General features: G+C 38.9%; 2 protein-coding genes across 20 annotated transcripts in view; one reads left to right on the top strand and one right to left on the bottom strand.

Annotated features, from left to right (window-relative positions):
• The window catches only part of GREB1L (GREB1 like retinoic acid receptor coactivator), a 161,918-nt gene extending 157,722 nt beyond the window's left edge, over positions 1-4,196 (top strand). For all 16 annotated transcript variants that reach the window (XM_081205733.1, XM_081205725.1, XM_081205737.1 and 13 more), the window contains one exon: positions 179-4,196. In XM_081205733.1, coding sequence (XP_081061859.1) covers positions 179-342 — 164 coding nt within the window. In that variant the 3' untranslated portion in view covers positions 343-4,196. The remainder of the gene's footprint in view (positions 1-178) is intronic.
• ESCO1 (establishment of sister chromatid cohesion N-acetyltransferase 1) lies at positions 1,709-23,731 on the bottom strand. Of its 4 annotated transcripts, XM_081205742.1 has the most exons (12): positions 23,650-23,731; positions 22,432-22,631; positions 19,565-19,669; positions 17,426-19,461; positions 16,655-16,766; positions 14,795-14,861; positions 13,196-13,310; positions 12,459-12,590; positions 9,955-10,044; positions 7,883-8,023; positions 6,866-7,053; positions 1,709-5,382 (listed from the first exon to the last, which is right to left on the bottom strand). In XM_081205742.1, exons 4-12 carry the CDS (start codon positions 19,457-19,459, stop codon positions 5,235-5,237), a joined length of 3,027 nt encoding a protein of 1,008 aa, XP_081061868.1. In that variant the 5' UTR covers positions 19,460-19,461; positions 19,565-19,669; positions 22,432-22,631; positions 23,650-23,731; the 3' UTR covers positions 1,709-5,234. The 4 variants fall into 4 exon arrangements, 3 of the variants coding, with proteins under 3 accessions (XP_081061868.1, XP_081061869.1, XP_081061870.1); XM_081205743.1 differs by lacking the exon at positions 23,650-23,731 and having other exon boundaries at positions 19,565-19,614; positions 22,432-22,745; XM_081205744.1 differs by lacking the exons at positions 19,565-19,669; positions 23,650-23,731 and having other exon boundaries at positions 22,432-22,745.
• Between the last annotated feature and the right edge of the window lie 1,197 nt (positions 23,732-24,928).

The following is a 24,928-nucleotide window of genomic DNA, read 5'->3' on the forward strand; positions in this document are numbered from 1 at the left end:
GAAAAATGTGGGTTGAGGGAGTGCTGTGTACTGTATACAGTGAAATTAGGCTGGGAAAGGTGCATACCTTACTTGTGTATATTTCCAAGTAGGAGGGAGAACTATCAGAAAATTAACAAAACAAACAAACATGGAAATGAAATGGTGGTATAAACTGTCCTTTGTTTTTTAACCTAAGGTGCAACCCTGTGTGTCATTTGCCAAGACAGGAGCTCCTTGCGGCAAACAATAGTCCGTCTAGAGCTGGAAGATGAATGGCAGTTTCGTCTGAGAGATGAATTTCAGACTGCTAATAGTAGCGATGATAAGCCACTCTATTTTCTGACTGGGCGCCATATTTAAGTTTGAGAGGAAACAAATGGCAAAGGAAAAGAACAGAACCTGACAAGTCGGATTGTGTCTTTCCCCCCCTTTCTTTGAAAGTACAATCACTGTGGAGCAAAGTGCAACCAATATTTATGTTCACTACTCTTAAGGATCCCCCAAATTTCTAACCCAGCCTTTATTTTTTATGACTGAAAAGTGAATTGATTCAAGTTGATTCCTCATGGGTCACTGTTACGTAATGGCATACCCATGATGACCCATGATGTGGAGAATAACATTTTGGTGGATGGCAAGTTCTCCTGATCGCTTTATACTATGCTAAAGGAGGAGAATTAAACAGACTTTTGGCATCTATCAGCTTGAATGTGTTACATGAGGTTCACAGTAAGAATGTGGAATTATTTGAAGATAATATGCTGAGGAATGCTGTCCATTTCTCTTCATATCTGTACTTTTGGTACGGTATAACTCAGGGGTTTGAAAAGACAAAAGTAACCTAGAATTGTGTGTTTGAAAGATTATTTTTTGTTCACTTTCTGTGCAGTGTTAGCTTAAGGTTTGTAATTTTATATGTATTGAAACTTTGGCAAAATTTCCACAAAAGTTAAAGTTTACTACATAAGCCTGAACAAATTGATGAATGTAAGGCAGGCATTGTGTGCACATGCTGGTTTCTCAGAACACCTGTTAGTTCACCTTTTGGGATATCCATTATTGATCTGAATGGAAAGATCTTCAACTCAGTAGGTGATCAGCCTTTTCTCTCTGGTAGCATGCCAAGCCATGTGCAGGAACCTATTTCTGCACATGGATCAATCTTGACAACCAGCCTGCTTATGCATATTGTCTCATCGGTGTGCTTAAACTCCACCAAAATGATGTAATCCTCAGTACTATCAGAAATCATTTTGAGGTGACAAATCAGCCTTCTAGCTTGTTCTCACACAGCAGAAGTTCCTTTATTTCTTTTTGCAGTCGGTGTCTCGCTTGCTTCAACTTTCTCTATAGTTTTTTGGGTAGAGAATGCTATATGTGTGCTTTTATGGAGAGCATTTACTAACCCATGAAAAACAGACAAACCATAGACCAGAAGCGTGAAGTATTTAATGGCTGAAGCAAGCTGAGCCACAAGTTCTGAGAGCCATAAAGTCCATTAAATTAACTTCTAACTGAATTGGGACCAACAGCAGGAGCTGTGTGTTTATATACATACATACATACATACATACATACATACATACATACATATAAATATATAAAGGTCTTAAGCACACCTGGAAAAGTTGGCCAGGTCATTTTAACTATTTAGGGCTTGATCTAATGGAGCACAACTCCAGCACCTGTGTTCCACTGAGTTCAATAGAGCTGTTTTTCCCAACTCCCAACTCCCCAATGCAAGCACATGGGCATAAATGGCATAAACAGGTAGCATGAAAAGACAGTGGAGGGAATGGAAAGTCTGAGAGCACTTTCCATATTCTTACTGTTGCACCATACAAGTTCCTTTTGGTCCTAAACATAAGTAGCATACAAGACACAGAAATAGAAGGGGAGTATGGGAGGTGGGCACAGATCTCCTGTTGCTGCAAGTGCCCTTGTAATGCCTCAGTATATGCTTGTTTTGATGGAAACAGGTACAGCAGAACTCAGCTGGGGCCCGTAGACTTCTTTCATCTGTAGGTACTGCGTGTGCTTAACTGGATCAAGCTCTTGTGCTTTGTTTGAATTAGAGAGGTGTTAAAATAACACTATTTTTAAATAGGCTGTGAATTGTTTTAAGAGTGGGTTTCTTTATACCAGCACTTTGTGCTGTGAAATATGCTGAGAGTTTAAATGAGTACGGTACAATCAGGGCTTCATAATGCAGTTAACATTTATGGATAGAATTCACTTCCTTTTTCCTACTCTGCTTTTTCCAGCTTTTCCTATTGTTACGCTTTGTGGTGGTTCTTCCTTCACTGCCATTCTTACACTTTGTCTTGTCACACCAATATTTTATATGCCGCCCGCTTTCATCTTGTTAGTGAGAATTTCATTTGGTGCATTACACTTATTATGATCTAAATATAATTAAGAACACAAAAAGTCGATTAAGCACCTGCCAAACTGCATTTAGAACAAAAGTGTTAATTGTACAACTTTTTAACCTTGTGAAAAAGCTGTTTACAAATAATGAAAAGCATAATATATTGATTGAAGTTGAAAAGGAAAATAATGGTTTTCATACCTGTTCATTTTATTATAGCTTTATGTAAATGTAGCATGTTTCAAATGAACGATTGTTTACTTTAGTGTAGGTTATTTGGGATTTTTTGTACCCATAAAAAATCTGCCTTATACTTAATGAGTACCTTAATTTTTGTTTGGTAGGAGGTTATGTAAGAACTGCAGTTAGGAACTACAAGGCTGGTGTATTTACTGTGTAGCCTATTAAGACACATGTAGAATTACTGGCATTTTAGGGTCTTGTTCTGGTTTCGTTGGCTGAACTTAATACCCGCATAAGGTGAATTTGTGAAAGTTTCCATTTTAATGCAAACTTTGCAGATAAAAAATCTTTCAAAAAAATCTTTGTATATATGATGTTTGCACTAAGTTCTTAAAATTCCATGTGCTGAGAGTGATTAGACCCTTGGTAAAGGTAAAGAGGTACAAGAATATGTGTAAGTTGAGAACTTGGAGGCTAAGCGCCTTTTCACACAATCAGGGTTTTTTGGCCATATTTGTAGCAGACTGTCTACATACCATCTCAGAACAGTTTGTGTTTATGGGTATCAGTTTCTAAGCACTATATTCTCTACCTAGAAAAAATGTACTATCTCCTTGACAGCATATTCTTATCCTTACTTGATACACTGCTTTCTTAACATGGTTTTCAGTAGTATTAGTTCAAAGTAACTGCCTGAAGCTCTTGCCCCTCACATTGCTACCCCACTTATGCAGTTTTTACTAGTGCACTCCACTGACCAACACGTGCAGAAATATTTTAAATCATTGTTGGAAGTAAAGAAGCTCAACTACTCTGCTATATTGGGGAATGCTTTGTGTAGAGAGATTCTGGTTACATCTATTTTCTTTCTGTATTGGACAAGAGCACATTCAAAGCATTGTCACTTAGGCAAAGAAATAAGAGTTTTGGTTGAATTCCAGCTGAAATGTATTTGGAAATTAATTACTGACATCCATATGCTTTAATAATGCAAGCTCTCTAAATGATTTTACGGGACAGTACATCAGAAAAAGATACCAGATGCTACAATCTAATATCTTGGTTACAAGCCTTGCCAGCAAGGCAGTGACATGAATGTATTAAAGAGGCCAGCATTATTTTACTGGTAGACTTGTCAAATATAAGTAGTTAAGACACCGGTTAATATTGAATGTAATCTGTAATTATAAAACAAATCACTCGTATCTGTAATTTATGCAGTTGTTTTGTGTTACCTCTGAAAAGGGTTTAAATATTTTTCTTAGGACTGCTTCACTCCTGACCAATTTCCTATACTGGTAATTTTTATTTCTAGGGTGAAAGGTATGCAAACTGTAAATCCATAAGTGTGATTATCCCATGTCAGATTTGTTACAATATATGTATATATAACAAATCTGTGTTGTAGGCATCATATATGTTGCTCTGCATTGTCTGCCTGCTTTTTCTCTATGTAGGGGTACATGGTCTCTCTGTATAAGAAGTTCATCAGGTCTGAAGCAATCCTTGATGTAAAATTCTCTTAACCAAAGCTTGGTGAATTTAGCTTCACTAGCCAGTCTACCTCACATTTTATTGTTTGAATTGAAATTGTCTGCAATTGTGGCTATAGTATGTTTATAATGTTCTTTCATTAAATTCAATTAATGTTATCACATTACCATTCAAGAGTCTGTCTTATTATTAAAATTGTGGAAAATCTCCTGCCATCAAACTTTTATTTGGTGAAAAAGCAGCACTTTTTAAATATGTGTTTCCAGTGTTCCACTAACAATGTAAAGGTAAGTGGTGTTTTGAGCTGCGATGCCTACATGTTGTAGGGCTTCCTAGAGGTAGTTCACCAGCTACTATTGGAAATGAGATAGACTCTTGTCAGTCAGTCTCATTTTAGACTGAAAATTTCCATAGTGACACTAGGAACCTGATATATTAGGTCTTCAAAATTTAGCTAGCATAGTTGGTAATCACCCCATCATTTTGATATAATAATCAGACTAGTGTTTCCATCAACTTTTAATATTCAACCATATCAAAGGCATTGATTAAATTTACCGAGCATTAGTACATTATTTTAAAATTATCAAATATTTTACTTTTAATCTACATTATATACAGGTCAAGAAAGGCCACAGCAGTTTTTCAACATATGCACCCTCTGAAATTGGAGGGATTTTGGATAAAGTATCAAAGTGAAGTCCACAAAAAAAGTATGCTATTGCTGAAAAAAGTCAGGGCTTCCTCCTTCTCAGGCTAATCTATTCAACATTGTCTTTTTTAAAACATTGTTTTCCATTCAAAGTGTATACGGAAACTAAACAATGTCATGCTGTAGAACATCTTTTAGCTATGATATGTATGTATAGGCTCTTATTGAAAAGAAATGCTGTCACTGCCCTGGTATATTACTTCATTGTGAACTTCAAAATGTACTTTAAAGGCGACCACAGTTCTTGCACTAGTTGACAGTCCACTATGAACAATTATATACTGCATGTAAACATGACTAAGTTACTATAGATATAATACATTCTTTATATAAAAATAGGCTTTAAAAAAATTTACCCTACTTTTTGTACTGTTTACAGTTAACAAAATACAGCAACCACATTTTGGTTGTTACTACTCCTGAGTTAACTGCTAGGAAGTGCCCCATTCTCTGTCTGCAGCTGGGCAATAATTTTGCTATAAAATTTCCACTCTAAGCAGGTTGTTGTCCACTGAGAAAGTTATATACCAGGAACTGACTAGTACCAAAGTACCGTGTTGCAAACAGTTTTCCATCAGGGGTAGGATCAGAAAAGGCGATTTCTTCTTTACTCAAATATGAGCCATATATAAAGTTACTCCTGTTTAAAGATATTTTAAAAAGGAATAGCGTTAACATATACAGGTACCATGCTATTTGATCAAATAATCCCCATCAATCAAGTGAAATGACTAGCAGCATCAAATGCCACCCTATTCCATGTTTTTTAAAAAGCGGTTTTAAAGACCAGAGGGGAGGGTAAGAACAGAAATTACAACAGTTCACACAACTTTTGAAATATGACTATCTACTCTCTGGACTCATAGTTACGATAAAACAGAAGGCTTCCAATAATAGTAAATAAAGTGAAAGATGTGACTGGCTATTTACTTTTTATGTTTTGCAAGCATGCTTATTTAGATTAATATTCTGATTTGTGAAGCACTTTAGAGCAGTGTTTTTCAACCTTTTTTTGGCAAAGGCACACTTGTTTCATGAAAAAAAATCACGAGGCACACCACCATTAGAAAATGTTAAAAAATTTAACTCTGTGCCTATATTGACTATATATAAAGTAATTCTCTTGAATAGGAATCAAATAAACACAAAGAAAGTATTTTATAATTACTTTATTATGAAATAGTAAGTAAACAGAAATGTGAAAAATTATAAAATACTTTATTTTTAAATCTTTCGAATTTTTCAATTTTTCCCACGGCACACCAGGCAACATCTCGTGGCACACTAGTGTGCCGCGGAACAGTGGTTGAAAAACACTGCTTTAGAGTATTCAAATGACTGTATAAAATGCTAAATATTTTGGGCACTATTCAGCTGTGTCCTGCCCAAGAGTGGAATGAGATTCCCCCTTTCCTCCTCCAAAATCTACCCCTTGCAGCATCTGCCATGTTCCACAAATCTGGAGAACATCAATGCGATCTGTGATTTGATGCTGGTTTTCAGCTGGTATCTTGTGAAAATCATGAGGAACTGGGCTTTGGGTCCATGAACTGCTCTGTAAAAATAGTCTATCCAACACTAAGATATATCCACCCAACTGAGAAAGCCACAGCTGTGGGGTGCTGTCAAGGCCTGTGGCTTATTTGGATGGAGAGAACTACAGAATTGCTCCCCAGTCATTCAGCCCTCTCTCATGGGACTTTTTTTGGGGAGGAGATCCAAAAAGCTCCCACTCCCTACCCACAAAAGGGGGGGGGGAACCCCTGTGGTTATTGCTGCTAAAAATGTGCCTTGCCACTTCCCACTTCCCTTTCACAAACACTATCTTTTTGTTCCTTATTGACACATCCATTGCAGCACATTCTCTCCATACCTCTGGCTAGAATTGAGAAGCGAAGGGCAAAGATTGTAGGGCATTTTAAAACTGTACAGAGGCCAAAGAAAGTGGAACTATTCTTAACAGACAGCAGAAAAAGCCTTCAACCAACTAGTTTTTGTTTGTTTATAAGGACTGAGATGCTCTCGTGGGTATCAGGGATGGTGTATGTGTGCCTGCAGGCACCATGATGGGGACTCCAGTCCTATAAACACATTTCATACTAAAATACAAAATAAATATTTACCTCAAACATTCTAACATCCGAGAAGCAATTTTCTTCCGACGCATCATGCTAAACACCCAGATGCGACTAATTCCACAGATAGCAGGCTCAGGAGACGTTGAGCAGCACCAAGCCTTTTGCCTTTCAAATGTGACTTTCTCGTTTTCTGAACTAACTTCTGGTATCTTTTCTTCAATAACTCTGTATCCCTAGAGAACAAACCTAGCTTCAGCATACTTTACCAATGCAAAGTGCACTAAAACAGCTAATGTAAGGTGAACTTGTCCATTACAGATGTTTTCATCACTACCTCCTTTCAGAATTTTGTTCAATCACACTGTTGCCATTTTTATTACAAGGAAAAGAACAAAAAGCAGGCAGCTTTCGTGTTTCAAACTGAGAAATCGTCTGCTAGAGTCAACAGTCACTCCCTACAATGTGGAACTTTAGAAGTTAATTAGGGTATATGGTCTGCACCAGTCCCCTTCAGGGTGTGTCTGTCCTCTGACCAGCTGGGCCAGCATACAATTCATCTTGACAGTATCCCTCATTCGGACGTATTTTTGGGGGGTAGAAGGAAATACCTCATTAAAAAAACACCCCCAGCTATGTTCTTTATGATTTCTGAGCAGAACTAGAGAACATTGTCTTCAGGCAGCTTGGAGCTTGCAACAGACAGACAGAATTCTGAGTAAACCCACTTACAGAAGATATTCCAGATTGCTTCAGGCATAAAGCTACCAGCTCATTTTATAAAGGAAAACAGTTCACATATGCTACTCCTTCCCTCCGCACACAGTTCACACTGTCCGTTACAGAAAGGGTTACTGCCAGCTGTGTCAAGAAGCATATGGAAGTTTAAAAACAGAACAAAAGCCAAAAACCAGCCTTCAACATAACTCAGAAGACTGAGCAACTTGCAAATAATGCTCTTTATAGTATAGCCTACCCACAGAAAATACTACAAAAATGAAGAGAGCTTTAAAAAACCACCCAATGAATGAAGAAGAAACTTGTTCTGGACACAGCCTTACTCACCCATTGGATATGTTCGGCGATTAAGCATCCTGTTACTTTTTTATCATTAGAAATAAATAACAGTGTCTTAGTTCTGGAGCATGTAAGAGGAGCTTGTTGAAATCCCAGATCATTATCTACCATCTCTCTGATTTCGTCAACCTGCCAAAAATTGCATAATATAATTATACCCAGTATATTCACAAGTAAGAAAAAGGTTTTTAAAAAATAAGTTTTAGGTCTACTGAAGAATCTGTAAAGAAATAAAGAAAAGTGCAACAATGAATATCTTGGAAAAGAACAATGATTGTTTCTGTTACTGCGCAAAAAAATCAATTTGTGTCTTTGTTGAAATATTAAAAGGGACCATGGAAACTTTTTATTTTAAAAATAACCACCCACAGTTGGACATATGAACAACAGTAATTCTTCCTTGTTCCCTGTTACAGTAACTCAACAGAACTCCAAAGCAAGTTGTTCATTGTTCTGGGAATTTGAGTTTCAGCCCTGCCACATAAATACTTATATTTATCAAGTGATTATATGTTATATTGAACTCAGAAATGCCATGAAATGCCATTAACAAAATGAAAATGAGCCACACTAGTCAAGCAATTAGCTTTAGCTTATTAATATAGTGAATAACATCATCTAGAAAAAAAGTTCCAAAACATAACAACTTCAACTACAGATTTAGGAAGAATCTAAAAATTTAAAAAGGAAATAGCTTCAATGTACTCCACCAGGAATGCTGTCTTTTCACAGACAGTCAGCTATAAGCCATAGGATCCCTGTTTTCCCACTCCTTTCTTTGGCATGCATGCACAGGGATACTTAGACACACGTTCCCACCCAATCTGTTCAGTCAAGGAAAGCAATATTGCTGCTTCCTCTACCTTGATTTGGCAAATGAGGTGGGCTAGATGGGGATATGGCAGATGTGCCTTCTATTTCCTGACATGGCCTGGTACAGTTCCTGTGTGTACACCACTTCACCCACACCAGTGAGAAAGATGGTTTAGATTCAGCCTGTGGGTCCCCAGATGTTGTTGGACTACAACTCCCATCATCCCTGAGCTCTGGCCTTGCTAGCTAGGGGTGATGGGAGTTGTAGTTCAACAACATCTGGGGACCCACAGGTTGAGAAAGACTGGTTTAGAAGAACAGGGTTCAGTTACGCTCAATAGAGATCCTGTTACATTCAGGCACTGTGCTTGCACAAACCCTGCATATTTCCTATGAGGCAATTTTAATCTGTTTTAGTATTTTCACTTTTGTAGGTTTTAAAGTATGGTTGTGATTTTATTGTTTCATCTCTTAGTAAACCTCCTACTTGCAAAAATTTCAGGAAATAAATAATTGCCTATGACAAGGCTGTTTAATGTGCTTTCCTACCTAGTTCCTCAGAATCAGTATTAAGAGTGGTTATATTTCCAGAGTCTATTTCTCATTCATATCTTCTCTGCAAGTTCTGACATGTTTTTCTTCCATGGAGGAAAGACATCACACCTCAATTGCAGGTTTTTGCTTTCTATTATCAAAAAAGTAGCCTCTACAGTAGAGTACAGTAAGTTCCAGCTTGGCCTTGTAAGTTAGAATTTTTTTCCTACATTTTTTCCTTCCAGAGCTCAGCAGTGGCCTGTCAGGATAATTATCTACTTCTATTCAATAACAAGCTCTGGCCTGGCACTTTAGCAAACATGATGTTATCAAAAATAACTGGACCATTCATATCTATTATATCTGTACCTTTACATGCCACAGGTCCATGTGGATAGTCAAAGGCAGCAGATATTTAATCTCAGGGAAAGGTTTATAAACAGTCAGCCCCTATGCATTCACTTTATTTAAGTTTCTCTAATCTACATATAGACCCAAAAAGAGAGCACTAAAATAACACTACTAGTAACAGGTCTTTCTGGTTGATGATTTGTGTGCTGATTAGGAGACAGACAGCTGATGTTAACACAGGAACCAACCTGTTAAATGCACTTGAAATTATGAGCCAAGTTCATACAAATGCTTAACTAAGCTATTTGCTCATGTGAAAAACAAAGAAAAGAATAGAGGGTTTTTTTAAAGGTTTGTTCTACCTTTCTTAGTGCATATTTTGGATCATCAGGAAGTACCATTATTATCTTGCCATCAGGATACTCAGCCAAAATTCTCTCTTTTTTCCAGCCCTAAAAAAGCACATAATAAATACTTGACTAAATAAGACACTTTTACATTGCTTAACCTAATGTTCGCAACTATTATGCCTTGTAGCACTATGCAAAATGATCTATATGTAAGAGGAATGGATTTCTGCTTGTACAACAGGACTTCACTTTCCCCTACCGCAGCGCTCAGCACACCCTTAAAATCTGCATCTTGTTTAGTAGGCAACAAACCCAATTGGGTTGTGGTTTAATTTATTCATATTAACACTGTTTTAATACTTCAGAATTTCCTCTCGTTTTTTCTGTGGCTGCCCCAAACAACTCTAAGACAAATTAGCTGAGAACTGGTACAACTTGGTTATCAGAGCCAATTGCCCAAACACCAAAGTAGAGCAACTATATGTGCAGGTGGATGCATTCTATTCTCTAGCGAGCAGAAATGAGCAGATTTTAAAAACTGAGTTTCTTTAACAAACATTGTTACCTCCATAAATACAAAATATTACATTTTAACATCTTGGCATGCAAAAGACCTCCAGGAGGTTTTCCATGAACTGAGTGGCATGCAATGGTTCAAATACGGAATCATTCATTTTGTAACTGGTCATAACGATCATAGTCACAAAAATGAGGCTATAAAAAGAATAACTACCTTCTAAGAACCTAAAGGGATAAGTTGCTATGCTGTGTGTATCTGAAGTTAAACATACTCAAAAATTAGGTAATTAAGTCTTCTTCAGATCCACACTGATGGTGATTAATGAGCAGTACCTGCATGGAAAAACAAAACAAAAAGCCACTTAAGTCTATTAAGATGGGACTTAGCCAGAAATTAGAGTTTATGTTGCTCAGAAAGGATGCAGAAAGTTATGGCATATTTCACTAGCCTAAGTGACGTATCTCTGAAACACAAAACACTTTGAAGGAGGGAGAAAGGGGAACTCCCTGGAAGATATGCTGTCTTCTAAATTTAAAACATTACTTAAAAATAATAATCTGGAACTGTTGTTTTCAGTACTACATGCTTTTTTCAAACAAATAATAATAATTATAATGTACTAAAGCAACTAACCACTGCTACCAGATGAAGATCCTTTTCAGCACTAGCAGTAAGAATTCATTTCATCAAGGTATTTGGATTTCTATTCCACCCTATTCAAAAGGTAGGTTTCAATTTTAGAAACCCAGAAATATTAAAATAAACTTCCTCGATGTCTACTAATATGCATTCTCATCTCCATTTTTGGATTTATTTCTCCCTTACTAATAGCGATACAGGGCATCACAAAATGAGGGTAGAATTTGTAAAAGATTAGACTAGGGAATGCATCACATATTGGGCTACCTCCAAAGACAGTTTGGGAACTGCAGTTAGTTCAAAATGTGGCTAGCTGTGACCAGGCATTATGAGCACAGAAGCCAGTGCTTTGCCAACTTCAGGGGCTATTGCTCCATTTCTGGGTCACAAAACCTCCAACATGCACCCTTAATTTAGCTTTCAGTTTATATCAGTCATTAAAAAAACTAATTTAGTCCTGTACTTTCATACAATCAAAGAGTCTAGAAACAAGAGCCTTATTAGTAATATCAATTGCTATGCTGTGATCATTTTGAAGGCAACCCTAGAGAGAAGAAGTTTAAAAAAAAGCTAAAATGGCTTAACTACCTTGTATAGGCAACAAATACTGGTCCGATCGTTTTCAGATAGCCTCTTTTTTAACTATAAATGTTGTGATATATCTGTGGATGATTACTTCTTTTAAAAATTATATGACTGTGAATTGTACAACTATAATGATATACAAAAGATTCTTATATCCCAAGCTAGATTTGAACCAAAGATTGAATTTGTGTCATATATAAATTAAGTAGCTTGGTGAATTCAGTTCAGTTGTCCTGGAGGTCTTATCAATGTCAATGTACAAAAGGTAACATGTATGATAAAGAAAACAAACTTCACTGATTTTAATGGAAGTTACAGGGGCATATTATATTTAGACTAATAGCAGTTTTGTTTGGTGTGCAATTTTTGAAATTAAAAGTCAGACTACGCAAAGTTTAGCATTTTCTATTAGCCAAGTTACTTGAAAATATGGCCATACCTAATTTACACATATTTACAGTTTTATGCAAATAGAGAAACTACTGACTAGATTAGTCCATTCTTGAGTGCTTAGTCATATACTGTAATACTGTACTGATGCATAGGAAAAAATACCAGGACCAGAAAAAAACACTTGAAAAGGTATGATGAATTAGCATTGATACATTAATGCTGACTAGCATTCAAAAACACATTTAAATGGATCTAACACTTTCCTACACTTTTTTAGGGTAATTGTTAAATAGTCTGTATCCAGCAGTAAACGCTGTTCTGGTTAATCCATAGCAAAAGCTCCAAAGCATACAATGTTATATGAAAGAAATGTTCTTACCACATATTTTACAGCACTTATGAACTGGTTGTGGAAGAGTAGATGTTGAGTTTCATCCTCAGGATTTGAAGCACTATAGAGCATCCCACAAATGTTGCAGGAAATGGCTCCAAATCGCTTTTGTCCTGCATCCTATATTAAAAAGTAAATATAGTGCTCATTCAGGAGCAGTAATATGCACATTAAACAAAGTTTCTTAACACAATAGGCAGTTTACTAAAACATGAACCCCTGCTGACTCCATGTTGCTCAAATTTACACTACTTTCCATTAGTATGAGGACAAGATTTTCTCAATCAAGTGATTTGTTTGAATTCTGTATTTCATACACAAACCAGCAAAATGCTAATGTGAGAGAGAGTATGGAGGTGAGTTTCTATTTTGTTCACTCATGGAACAATACCTGTCAGTAGTGATCTGGGCACCCAGAGTCAATAATACAAGGCACGATTTTCCTCTCTGTGACCAAACCCCCAAATTTGCACTTTACATTTCCTTATATAATTAAATAATAACCACCAATGTATTTAGGAGGAATAAAAGTGGGCGCCATCCATGACATTGGTGGGTGGGTATTTAGTCAATGGGCTGTAGCCAACGCTAGTCCTACGCAAAGTAGACTTAAGTTCATTAATTTCAATGGGTCTACTCTGTATGAAACTTAGTTGGACGCGATGTACTTTGATTAAAATTATGCACAAGAACAACATAACATACTTACAATGCACAATACTTACTATGATCAGCTGCTTATCGCTATCTTTTGCTACATCTTTTGGTTTTCGAATATGTTCTTCAGATGAAAGGATACCACCACATTTTGATGCTAATGCAATCTTTGGCAAACATGTCCTTTAAGTATAAAAACAGTTCAAATGAACAAAATGTTGCCTATTTCTCTATATATTTTAATATGAACTTAAATTCAGCTAAAAATGCAAATATTAAACCGAAGTAACTGGAACCTAATTTAATGCAAAAAAAATCTTTAATTGTTCAAAATTCTTTAGCTATGCTTTGTTGAAAAAATATGGTTCATATTAAAGAACAAGCAAAACCGACAAGTGCAAATCCTACACTCATCTGATAGACCAGGATTGTAAATAACCACTTGCTTGGCCAACTAAGAATTGCTTCCAGGTGACCACACACAACTGACCAACCCCATCATGATTCTCCCTTGAGCCTTAAGGAACTTATTGGCTTTCTAAAAGTTCAGCAAGAGAAGCCAGCCTGCTGGATTTGGGAGGCTGCACTAGTGTCTGTTACTACCATGCTATGATTCTCAGTGGGTTGTGCAAGCAGTACAACATTAATGGAGGTTGTTCTATGCAGCTTCCCATTTGTCCTCAAGGGTGGTGGAAAATGTAGCCTTAGGAAAAAAGACATGGACAAAGGGTGGGGTTGGGATGAAACTCAGGCAAGGAGGAATGATTTCTCTTTAATATGTCATTTGCCTGGCAGACTATCAGAAATATCTATGGGAAATGGGGGGGGGGGCCTTTCCTTACTATGAATGATGAAGAAGTATAGTGGAGCCTATTTAGAAAGGGCACCGTTCAGCATGTCCTGCTTATCCTAACAATATGGTTGCATACAGTTATGAACATTTGAATTCTCAATAGCAATCTTTTCATTATATCATCACTCAGGACTTCAGTCAATACAAATTGCATACAACTCCCACAAGGAATAACTGCATTTATATTCAATAAGCTAACAAGCTAATTGGAAGCCATAACTAAGTCTATAAAAGTTTAATACTTCAATAATAAAAAGATAGCAACGTCTAACATTTGAAACCTCTAATTTCTTGATATACAGAATAGCGTATGGCTATTCTGGCTTGCATAAGAAAACCAAGGCTTGCATAACCAAGGCTTGCATAAGAAAAGGTATGGGGAGCAGCAATATTTGTTTCAGAGTCTTCATAGGAATGTCAGGGGGGAGTACTAGTTTTGGCAGAGCCTGATCATGCCAGGAGGAAAGAATACCCATGAGTTTAGAGGCCTGAACATACAGGATCTGCAGGCACTTAAAAGTTCCTTTTCCAAAACCAAGGGCAATACAAAAAGGAAGGTATTCTTGCATCAACAACTTCTGTCGGTAGAGCATGAGAATCTTAATCTCAGGGTTGTGGGTCCAAGACCCACGCTGGGCAAAAAGATTCCTGCATCGCAGGGGGTTGGACGAGATGACTCTTGTGATCCCCGGCAACTCTACTATTCTACAATTCTACAATTCTATTTCACTAGTTGTGGTGAGAAGGGCTTAATACAAGCTTTAAAAGGTTCACTGCAGGAACAAAGGCAACAAGCAATGCAACTAACTGATACCTGCTCTCATTTGTCTCAGAGGTTTTATTTGTGAACAGAGTCCGAACCAACTGCTTGGGAGCTGCATCTATAAAGGAATACATGTGTTACTTTACTTACATGAACACACATACATATATATATAATTTCCCATGTATACCCAGTAGTTGAGATTTTATCTGTTTGATGGCAGAGAATGACAGACATGCAGAAATAAAACACAAATATTAACCTGAAATAAATCGATTTTCTGTGTAACTTTGCCTTACAACATACAGTTTTATATTATTGAAGGTTTATATCTGGCCACTTTTGTAACCAAATGCAATTTTGGATTCAGAATAGTCAAACACAATCCCTTGAACGTACAGTACTGAACACAATAGGAACCATTACAGCTGCTATGTGTGGTCTGCATATGGAAAAAAATGGAAGAGGGCACAACTCAGTGGGAGAGATTTCATGTAGAGGATGCCAAATTCAATCCCTGGCATTTCCAATCTTAAGAATCCCAGGCAACATGACTAAGAAAGACCTAATCTGAAGCTTCACCAAGATAGCTCCCATGAAAGTAGAGAATACTAAGCTAATTAGAACTATTGTATGACTCAAACATTAAGGAACAACTGCCAACACAGTAGCACTTCTAATAATGATTCAAGAATTGCAGTATATAGCATGTAGCCAAAGAGCTTAGTACTTAATATATAGTATTAAGACCAGCATTATACTTAAGGTGATATACTAAGGTAAAAGCAGTAGTCTAGTCAGCAATGGCATAGTCTGAGGTGAACAAATTTTGAACATACCAGGGCGTCCATTCAAAGAAATGTGCACTTGGTAAATAAGAACAATGGGATAAACTGCTGCATGTCATTATTTGGAAGGGTGGGCAACCCTTTCGTTCCCAAGGACATATAGCAGTGGATGCACAGTTGGCAATCACATGCTAGTCAGCATGGCCAAAGCCAGTGATGGTTATGGCCTGGACTAGTGGTTGGTAGGGCCATTCACACATACATTCATATTTTCTCACGCACACAGCACATGATTGTGTTTAGGCTTGCTCTTCCACGTATAAATGGCTTAAGGTTTATTTGGTACGACACCAATCTCATTTTGCCTCCAAGCGAGTCATTATCACTTAGCTACACAGTTCTGAGCTCCTTTCTGGACTAGATGAACTCCACCTCTTTATTTTCAACAGCAACTGGGAGCCAAAAGGCCAGAGGGTCTTGCTGACCAGGAGGTCTCTCTCTGCAACACCCACTGTGGCTCTCCAGCTGCCCTGAAAATGTGAAGCCAACTGGAGCTTATTGGGTTGTTTTTATTTTATTACCTAATTTGTTTTTTATATTGTGATTTTATGCTGTAACAACCCTGAGACCTGCGGGTGTAGGGCAGTATAGAAATTTAATAAATAATAATCTGGTGTGCTACAGCTCTCCTTCCTAGTTGAGGCCAGATGCGCTGCTCCTTGCCATCTCTGCACCACCACCACAAAGTCACAGCTGCAGGCTCAAACAGTGCTTGGATCATGTTGATGGTCCAGCCCTAAAGATCTGGGGCACTTGCCTCCCTTGCAGGACATATAGAGCAATTTACATGGAAAGTTGCGTGTAATTCCTGCAAGGAGAGCCTGAGACCCATGAGCTGTGGTCTAGCTAGTCAGCTGCCATGATACTTTCAGCTTAGCCTGTCAAGGGCATAGTGCTGGAATGGATGATACAGGGTGCCTTTTCCAATTCCTGCTTCTACAGTTTTATGAACAAATCCGTCAAGCTTCCTGTAATACAACTTGTAATTCAGCTACTGATAATTCACACAAATAAGATGCTATAAAGTTGTGAAAATGTATGGAACTTGTATTTTAAGATTCACCTTGAGGTTTTATTTCTGCTCTTTCTTTTTTTACTTCCTTCACTGGTGACTGTGCTGTAATTATTTTCCTTGGCGTACTTTCTGGACTTGAGTCCAAATGTAAATTGAAGCCCTAAAGAAAATATTGAAACATAGCATTTTAGACAAACTATTCCACTATGTGTCTTACCAAACCAGACTTAGAAAAACCCATATGAATTGACCATATTAGAAAAACCCATATGAATTGACTATATTAGCAATCTGACAATAGATCCAATACTGACAAAAAGAGCACAGCACTTGGGAAACAACAATCATTCACGTTATTTATTCCTGTTTAATTTAGTAACTGAATTACACAAATTAGCTTTTAAAAATCTAGTGGCAAAAATATTGCGGATCACTTTTTGCACTTGGTGCTGCCCTGCACATGATTCTATTGGCCACAGAAAGCTATTATGCTGTGGTACACTGCAGAGATGTCTGGTTTTGCTGTTGATGGGAAGCTTTGGAAAGCTTCTGTTGTACTGTAAAACAACAATGGATGTGCTAGAAGATTTTATGGGCAGCCAACCATGCACACCTGCTTAAAGTGAAATTGACCAGAATAGCTTTTTCACATGATTTTGAAAAAGTAGCAGTAATGGGATGAAATGACCCATTTTAAGCAGATTGCACCATGGTATATTAAAGTAACTGCACAAACTGCCTCACAAAACATTTCTAATCTGACGCTGAAATATAATAAATGTGTGCAATCATCATACAATAATATTAAAAACTGATTACCTCATCTGGGGCTGGCTCAGGGCAATGGTGTTGGCTCAGGGTAGAGAGGCCGTTTTCTATAGCCACCCTGTCTTTAGCCTGGATTCCTTTAGAGCAAGGTATATTTAATTTCTGCTCATGTGCTGCGTTCCCATTGTCCTCTGATTGTACCTGTTTCCTTTGGGCTTCTGGAAGGTGCATTTCTACAATTACTGCTTCTTGTTGTTTCTCTGGAATATTGCACTTTAACAAACCAAGTGCTGGTGTACTTGAGGAATTTGAAGGACTTTGGTTCACGTGATTAACCTTTGCTAATTTTATTTTGGTCCATTTAGAGTTTTTGTTTGCAGTACTATGTCTGCCATTCACAGTACATTTGACAGACATTCCTTTTTTGCTGGGGAAAAATCGCTTACACTGAGAGTTCTGATTAGTTTCCTCTTCAGTAGATACTGCAGTTTGAGGCAACTCCACTACAGTATCTCTCTCTTCCTCTTTTCCACATTCAGCATTAGGATGATCTCTTTTTACTTCCACAGTGTCTGACTCAATCTCACCTGCAATTTCCTCACATAGCTCAAGAATGCTAATCTTTTTTGACTTCATCACATCCTCTGGTTGATAAGCAGGCTTTTGGCTCAAAGAGTCTGAAAAACCTCTCTTTGCCTTTACACTGATTTTTCCATTTCTATGCACAGATTCCTTTTCTTTACTTATTACCCTGCATGTTGATGTCACAGAGCAGGAAGTTGTGTTGACAGACCCATTATTAGATTCTTGAAGGCTACAGTCAGGACTATTTCTTGATTCTCTTACCTTCTCTTCAGATGTGGTCAAATCACGGATTTTAGAACCCACCTCATGTTTTTTCTGTTTCAGAGAATCAATTTTCTCAAAACTTGTTATTTCTATTTCTCCATTATTATATTCATCGCTTTTCATGATTTTTTGTTCCATTCTTGTCTGGACAGAGTCCAGCTTTTCATTTTTAATACATGGAACCTGTTTTTTCATCTGGGTGCATTGCTTTCGAGTAGAAGCACGTCCTCCTTCAATTTTTCTGCTGCGCAAAGATATGGTAGGCACATTAGATGCTTGCTGCAATCTTGGTGATCTTCGAGTTTGATGCTCATCATGTGAAACAGCAGGTTGTGACTGAGGAACATCCTGCACAGTCTCCTTCCAAGACACATCTTTAGCTTTTGTGACATGCAACTGCTCTTCTGTATTTCTAACAGTACTTTTTTTAGAATTAGTATCTGTTGACCTTGTAGTTTTTTTCCCTTTGTCAGATTCACAAGCTTTTTTATCACTGAAAGTTTTAGTCCGCATCTGTTCAATGCTTTGAGAAGCTGATTTTTTTGCACAAGATTTTTTGGAATTCTGAACCTCAAAGTTAACCTTGTTACTTTTAAGGAATTTAGTGGCTTTAGTAGTTCTACCCTTTTTGGAATTTTCTACCCTCGATTTTGATTCAGAGGACAAGTTCTTATGAGTAGCTCTATTGTGCAATGCTGAACGTCTATTACACAGAGCTTCAGTAGAACACTTTTTAATATCTGCAGATGAATTCTTTTGCTTCTTGGTTTCACGAGAAGTCTTACTTTTGACGGCACTGGATTTTTCCTTCCCTGTAGAAGTGCGTTTGGAGGAAGTCTTTGTACAGCTCAGATGGTTACCATGGTTTATTTTGGAAGATTTTAGGGATGCTTTCGTAGAAGATAATTTTCCTATAGGCTTTAGGGAAGTTTGTTTCACACGTACTGCTTTACAACTTTTCTTCTTTAATTCATTTGAAGTCTGTCTGGAATACTTCTGTGCTCGTTTAGTTTGGGAGGATGGTTTAGAGGATCTGTTTATGGAGTTATTGACAGCTGTCCTGTTAGTTTTTGTAGAGACTTTGTGCATTTCTTTCTTCAACACAGTATTTTTATTTGATTTGGCATGAAGCACTTTTTTTCCTTTGCTAGTTGATACTGATTTACTATTCTTATCCAGTTTCTGCCGCTTAGCAGGGGGTTCTACCAGCACAGATTTTCTTTTCTGTGCTGCCATTTCTGAAAAAGACAAGTATTAAGTCATTTATACAGTATTTCCAACTATTTCTGCAAAAAATAGAACTTAAATGCAAAGTTTAACATGATGACTTGGCTTACTCACAGGTACTGCTTTATAAATAAACTCTGTCTCAGCTGAAGAAATGTGCTGATCTGTGAAAAACACATTCCTTATAAATTGGCATCCAAGGAGAGCATTACATATCTCCTATAAACATAGAAACAACAAAATATTATTGGAAATGACAGTTTTTTACAGTTATCCCTCAGTCATATTTCATTACAGTAGTGAAACTTATTTCCAAGAACATGCGTTCAAATTTTCAACTAGTTTTCTAATTCTATGGGAAGCTGCAGATATTTTGTGAACCATATATCAAATAAGCAAGAGTTTCAGGTAATAAATAATATACACATTTTATGCAAATTAAATTGGGCACAAAATTATTCCAGGGATGGTGAGCTGTTGTCCTTCCAGCTGTTGTTAAACTACAGTTCCAACATCCCTGACCCACTGGTCATGCTGGCTGAGGCTGATGGGAGTGGGAGATCATAGGTTCCTTTCCCCTGCCTGACTCAGCTTCAAGCTGCTCTGTATGCTGCACTCTTGATTTGATTCTAATTATTCTAAAGTAAATGAAATTTTAACAGGATTTGTCTTGAAGAGCACAGCATCAACATTTAAGAATAAGCATTCCTTCTAACCATCTCAGACTCCTCCAGGCCTTATTCTACTTCAGCTTCTAATAATGCCATTTTACCGTGCACAAGTTATTTTGAAATTTCTATTATTTTTGCCATTTCGCATGCTTTGGTGGGGGGGAATACTGTGTGTTATCAAGTCTCCTTTTGAAACCTATGTTTTTCTTACCACTGATTGATCAGGAACAAATCTATAGACTCAAACTATTAGTGTCACCATATTTAAGAGGAAAAATTGATAATTTGTCTCCTGTGTAAGTTTCTCTTAATTACAATAGCAAGAAATGAGAACAAGTACAAACTTCCTTAAACTTTTTTTTTATTTAAAAAAAGGATGTGTGAGAGGTATATGTACTACTGAGGGGAAACCTAATTGGTTATCTCTAATATCTTTAGAGCTACTTTAGCTATCTGGCAGCATGGTGGATCAAGATAGACAGACAACAATATGTATCTGGTTTTTTCTCATAGCAAGTATTTATTTGATAGTTGAAACAAATAGTTCCTGTAAGTGCACAGAGCAATGGCAAACAGGTATGTGCTGGGAGCAACAACAACAACAAGAAGAAGTAATGTTTTTGTTGTGTAATTAAATCTGTAGCATATCTCAGATTGAACTGAAAAGTAAGTCACATAAAGCTTCCTTCTCAAGTCCTGGATCAAGCTATCTCTGGAGCATTAGCGATTCCAATATTGCCTATGGCTACAGGGACGTGGGTGGCACTGTGGGTTAAACCACAGAGCCTAGGACTTGCCGATCAGGTCGGCGGTTCGAATCCCCACGACGGGGTGAGCTCCCGTTGCTCGGTCCCTGCTCTTGCCAACCTAGCAGTTCAAAAGCACGTCAAAGTGCAAGTAGATAAATAGGTACCACTCTGGCAGGAAGGTAAACAGTGTTTCCATGCACTGCTCTGGTTTGCCAGAAGCGGCTTTGTCATGCTGGCCACATGACCCGGAAGCTGTACGCCAGCTCCCTTGGCCAATAAAGCGAGATGAGTGCAGCAATCCCAGAGTCAGCCACGACCAGACCTAATGGTCAGGGGTCCCTTTACCTTTACCTGTTATCACAAAAGCCCACACTACCCCAACTGTGAGACCACCTGACTTGTACCAAAGGCCAGGTTTTGTACACAAGGCCATAGATTTATGCCCATTATAAACATTTTCATCATCAAGTGCCTCATATGGACATTATATTGTATCTTTCATACACACACTTTGATTTGTATTCAACACAGCCACCCCGCTTGTACAACGGAACTTCCCTCACTCGGTAGAGCACGAGACACTTAATCACAGAGTTGTGCGTTTGAGTCCCATGTTGGGCAAAGAGAACCCTGCATTGCAGGGGGTTGGACTAGATGAACCTTGTGGTCCCTTTCAACTCTACAATTCTATGATTTCTCCCTCATCTCCCCACAAACCCTTAAAATCTGATCCAGAGGGATGGGGGGAGGGGGCCGCGAGAAGAGGAAGGCAAAATCTTGTTGTGTGAAGTAAGTGCCACTTACACAACATCGGATACTGTCTGTGGTCAGTTCAGGTGATATCCTGAACTCCTACAAAATTTTGGGTTGTGCTGTCTTACGATGGTAGACCATAAAGAGGAGCTTGCCAAACCAGTTCCTTTATCAATGCAATGGGTACGATTTAGCACATCCAAAGAAGTTTAACACATCCAAAGAAGTGGCTTTGTGCCACTTCCCTTCTCCCCCTCCCCCTCACCTGGCTAGTACCTAGCAGAACAATAGCCAGATTTGCCCGTGAGGGAGAGAAGCGGGGAGCTGGAGGGAGGCCATGTTACCTGCGAGCGAACCCCACTGAACTGAATGGGGCTCCCTTCTAAGTCCGTAGTTAAAAGACTGCAGCCCAAGCCCATGTTGCCTATTGACACCAGAAATCCCTAATCCGCTATGCACCGCTTCGGGGCTCCATGGGAAAAAGAAAGGGGAGTCGAGCTTGCAAATACAAAGAATGTAAGGGGTGTTTTGAGGCGCGGGGGGGGGATAAGTGGGGGGAGGCGTTGCTCCTCTTCCCCAAGGCGCTTCCAACAAAGCCAAAATTCCCATAGTCGAGAAACGGGCGCACCCCCGTCGGTTTCCTTCTCTCTCGGGGTCCCGATAGCCGAACTGGGGTTCGGGGTGGGAGGGGGGAGGGAGAAGGAGACTCAGGCGGGGAAAGGCCACAGCCTCCGTATATTTCTTTCTGGTTTTATCCCCGCCCCTCCCCACCGGCTGCTTGAGGAAGGGCAGGAGGACTGTCATTTACCTCTTGAGGAGAAGGAGGAGGAGGTCGGCCAAGTTGCCCCCTCACAGGACGAGGCGCTTCGGGGCCGTGGCGCCAGGTGGGCAGGCGAGGCGGCGGCGCGCGCAAACAAAGTGGCGTGGGGAGGGGGAGGGCTCCGCTCGAGGCAGCGTCGGTGTCACCCGCGCAGGTTCCTCATCTCACCCGGCCGGCTCCGAACAACACTGAGCGAGAGAGAGAAAAGGGAAGCGACTAGAACGCCTCCTCATATCCGGGTATCACGCTAGCCCAAGGGCACTCGTAGAATGGCTTTGCAGGAGCATCTCCGGTCCCCGATTACAGCGCTCACACTCCTCCATGTGCGGGGCAAGGAAGCGAAACTTCTATTTACTTATGAAAAACCTATTCAAGGGTGAAAGGTTACAAGCCCTCCATTCGCTGTACTGCTTTGAAATAATTCTGTCTTTGAATCCGGGGAATGATTACATGCTTGTCAAAAAGCAACAACTGAAGGGCACCGGGTTAGAGGAAGGCCGGGCCGAAAGTTGATTTCCACCAACTGCCCCACAAGAACTAGGCGCATTGAGGTTCTTTTTTAAAAATAATAATAAAATAAAATGTTTATTACTTTTGAAATAACAACCCAGCTGCATTCATGCAAAAACCATTTTTCTGTCTTCTACTGCACCCGACAAGAGTCAGTTCTATTTCCAAACCCCAGAGTTCTGTTCCAGTAACCAATCAAGAAAAAGTATTGTTTGTTGTGGAGGAGTGGGTTATGGCTGCCTGAGCACAACCATCCGCTGCCCAGTGTACCTCCATCATTCTTACCCTAACCAGTGCCGGATTTATGTATAAGCTAAACAAGCTACAGCTTAGGGCCCCACTCACTTGGAGGCCCCCCAAAAATGTAAAGGAAAAAAACCCTGGATGTACATTTCCAAAATATAAGATAAAAAATAAAACCTACATACAGCAACAGTGTTTTGTGTTGTGTAGTATGATGTAAGTAATGGCCGCTGCCTGCTAGCCTGCTCCCTAAAATATCACTGGTTTGCTCATTCCTATATATAGGGTGCCTACATTCTGCGTGTGCAAATGGCTTTAGATAACAATTAGGTCCATAAATTACCATATAGCCTAATATTCAACACAAAACAGAACGACAATTTGTTGTTGACAAAGGACAACTGGACATATAAAGGGCCCCATTACCTTCAGTAGCTTAGGGCCTCATCATACCTAAATCCTGCCCCGCCTACTGCCGAAGAAGTCGAAAGACTGCGTTGAGAAACCAGAAGTATGATGGCGGCGCGAAACGTCTTGTTGCTTTAACCTCCCTTTGCGAAGACACCGTTTTAGTCCCGCCCCCAAAGAGCTGCCAGCTGACACCTGACAGTCACGCTTACTGCTGCCCGAAAAGCCTCGCAGCGTCTGGGCCGGATATCCGGCGACGAGCTTTCTAAGAAGCACCTGCGCATGAGCAGTTGAAGGAGGTGTCTCGTTCGGTTGGCTCTTCGTTCCTTTTCATCTCCCTCTAAAGCTCGGTGTTCCAAATACACTGTGCACACTCGGACTGTTCCTTTTGGGAGCCTGGGGTCCTGGTGCACATATGTATAATGTATATGCATATAAATGCAAACCTCATATATACACACACTTCTGCAAACCCTGAGTCTTCCCACGCCTTTCTCTTTTGTAGCTTCGGCTTCATACGGGCAGGCACTAGAGAGAATTAAATTCGCAATTATACACTGTAAGCCTTTTTATATAACGGAATTGTACCAATTCCTTCCTTTATCCACCGATAAGAGATTGCGGCACTACAGCGAACTCTTACTGCTCCCGTCAATAAAATGTAGTACCGTATTTAAAGGGGCTTACTCCAGGAAAGCGTGTGTAAGGAGTGCTGTATACGAAAAGATTTATATTTATTTTCTGGTTAGTGTTAAAATCACTTAGCAATTTATTGTGCCCTGGGGGAAAAGAAGTCAAACGAATGGCATAGCAGTGCTCTTAGTCCTACAAAGTAGGTAGGACTGAAAAGAGGTTGGGGATTGTTTGTAGTACAGTATTTAAATATTAAGAATTAAGAAAACACTACATGAATAGAATTATAAACATATGCAACTTCCTAAACAAAACAAGTAGTTTGGGAACAGTTATGGTTTTATAAAGTATTTTTTATAATAGAAAACTACTGAATTTCTTGATTTGGCAATACTGGGAAGAGAACTGAATTTGTACTGTATTTCAGTGCTAATGTCCCCATAACACACAACTCTGTTCTAATCCCATACAGTTGGTAATCCCACCAATTTCACTTAGACTTCTAACCCAAGAAAGGATTGAATGGATTTTCCTGGAGAAAAGTCCCATTTAAGTCAATGTACTTTACTTTTGCTTCTATAGAAATGAATAGCAATGGGCTGCTTTATTTGTTTCAAGGCTCAAAGTGAAAGCAAGTCTTGCTGTAGTCAGTGCATGTAGGATTGAAATCTTCATCCAAAATCTCATAATC

Source organism: Podarcis bocagei, assembly GCF_964188305.1.
Source record: "Podarcis bocagei genome assembly, chromosome: 8".
Classification (NCBI taxonomy): Eukaryota; Metazoa; Chordata; class Lepidosauria; order Squamata; family Lacertidae; genus Podarcis; species Podarcis bocagei.

Excerpts from the sequence above, each read along its gene's own strand:
- ESCO1 (XM_081205742.1), bottom strand. The coding sequence starts at position 19,459 with ATGGCAGCACAGAAAAGAAAATCTGTGCTGGTAGAACCCCCTGCTAAG. Across the intron at positions 12,591-13,195 it reads GCGATAAGCAGCTGATCATA|GATGCAGGACAAAAGCGATT; the intron begins GTAAGTATTGTG and ends TTTTTAATATAG. Across the intron at positions 8,024-9,954 it reads CAAAATATGCACTAAGAAAG|GTTGACGAAATCAGAGAGAT; the intron begins GTAGAACAAACC and ends AATTTTTGGCAG.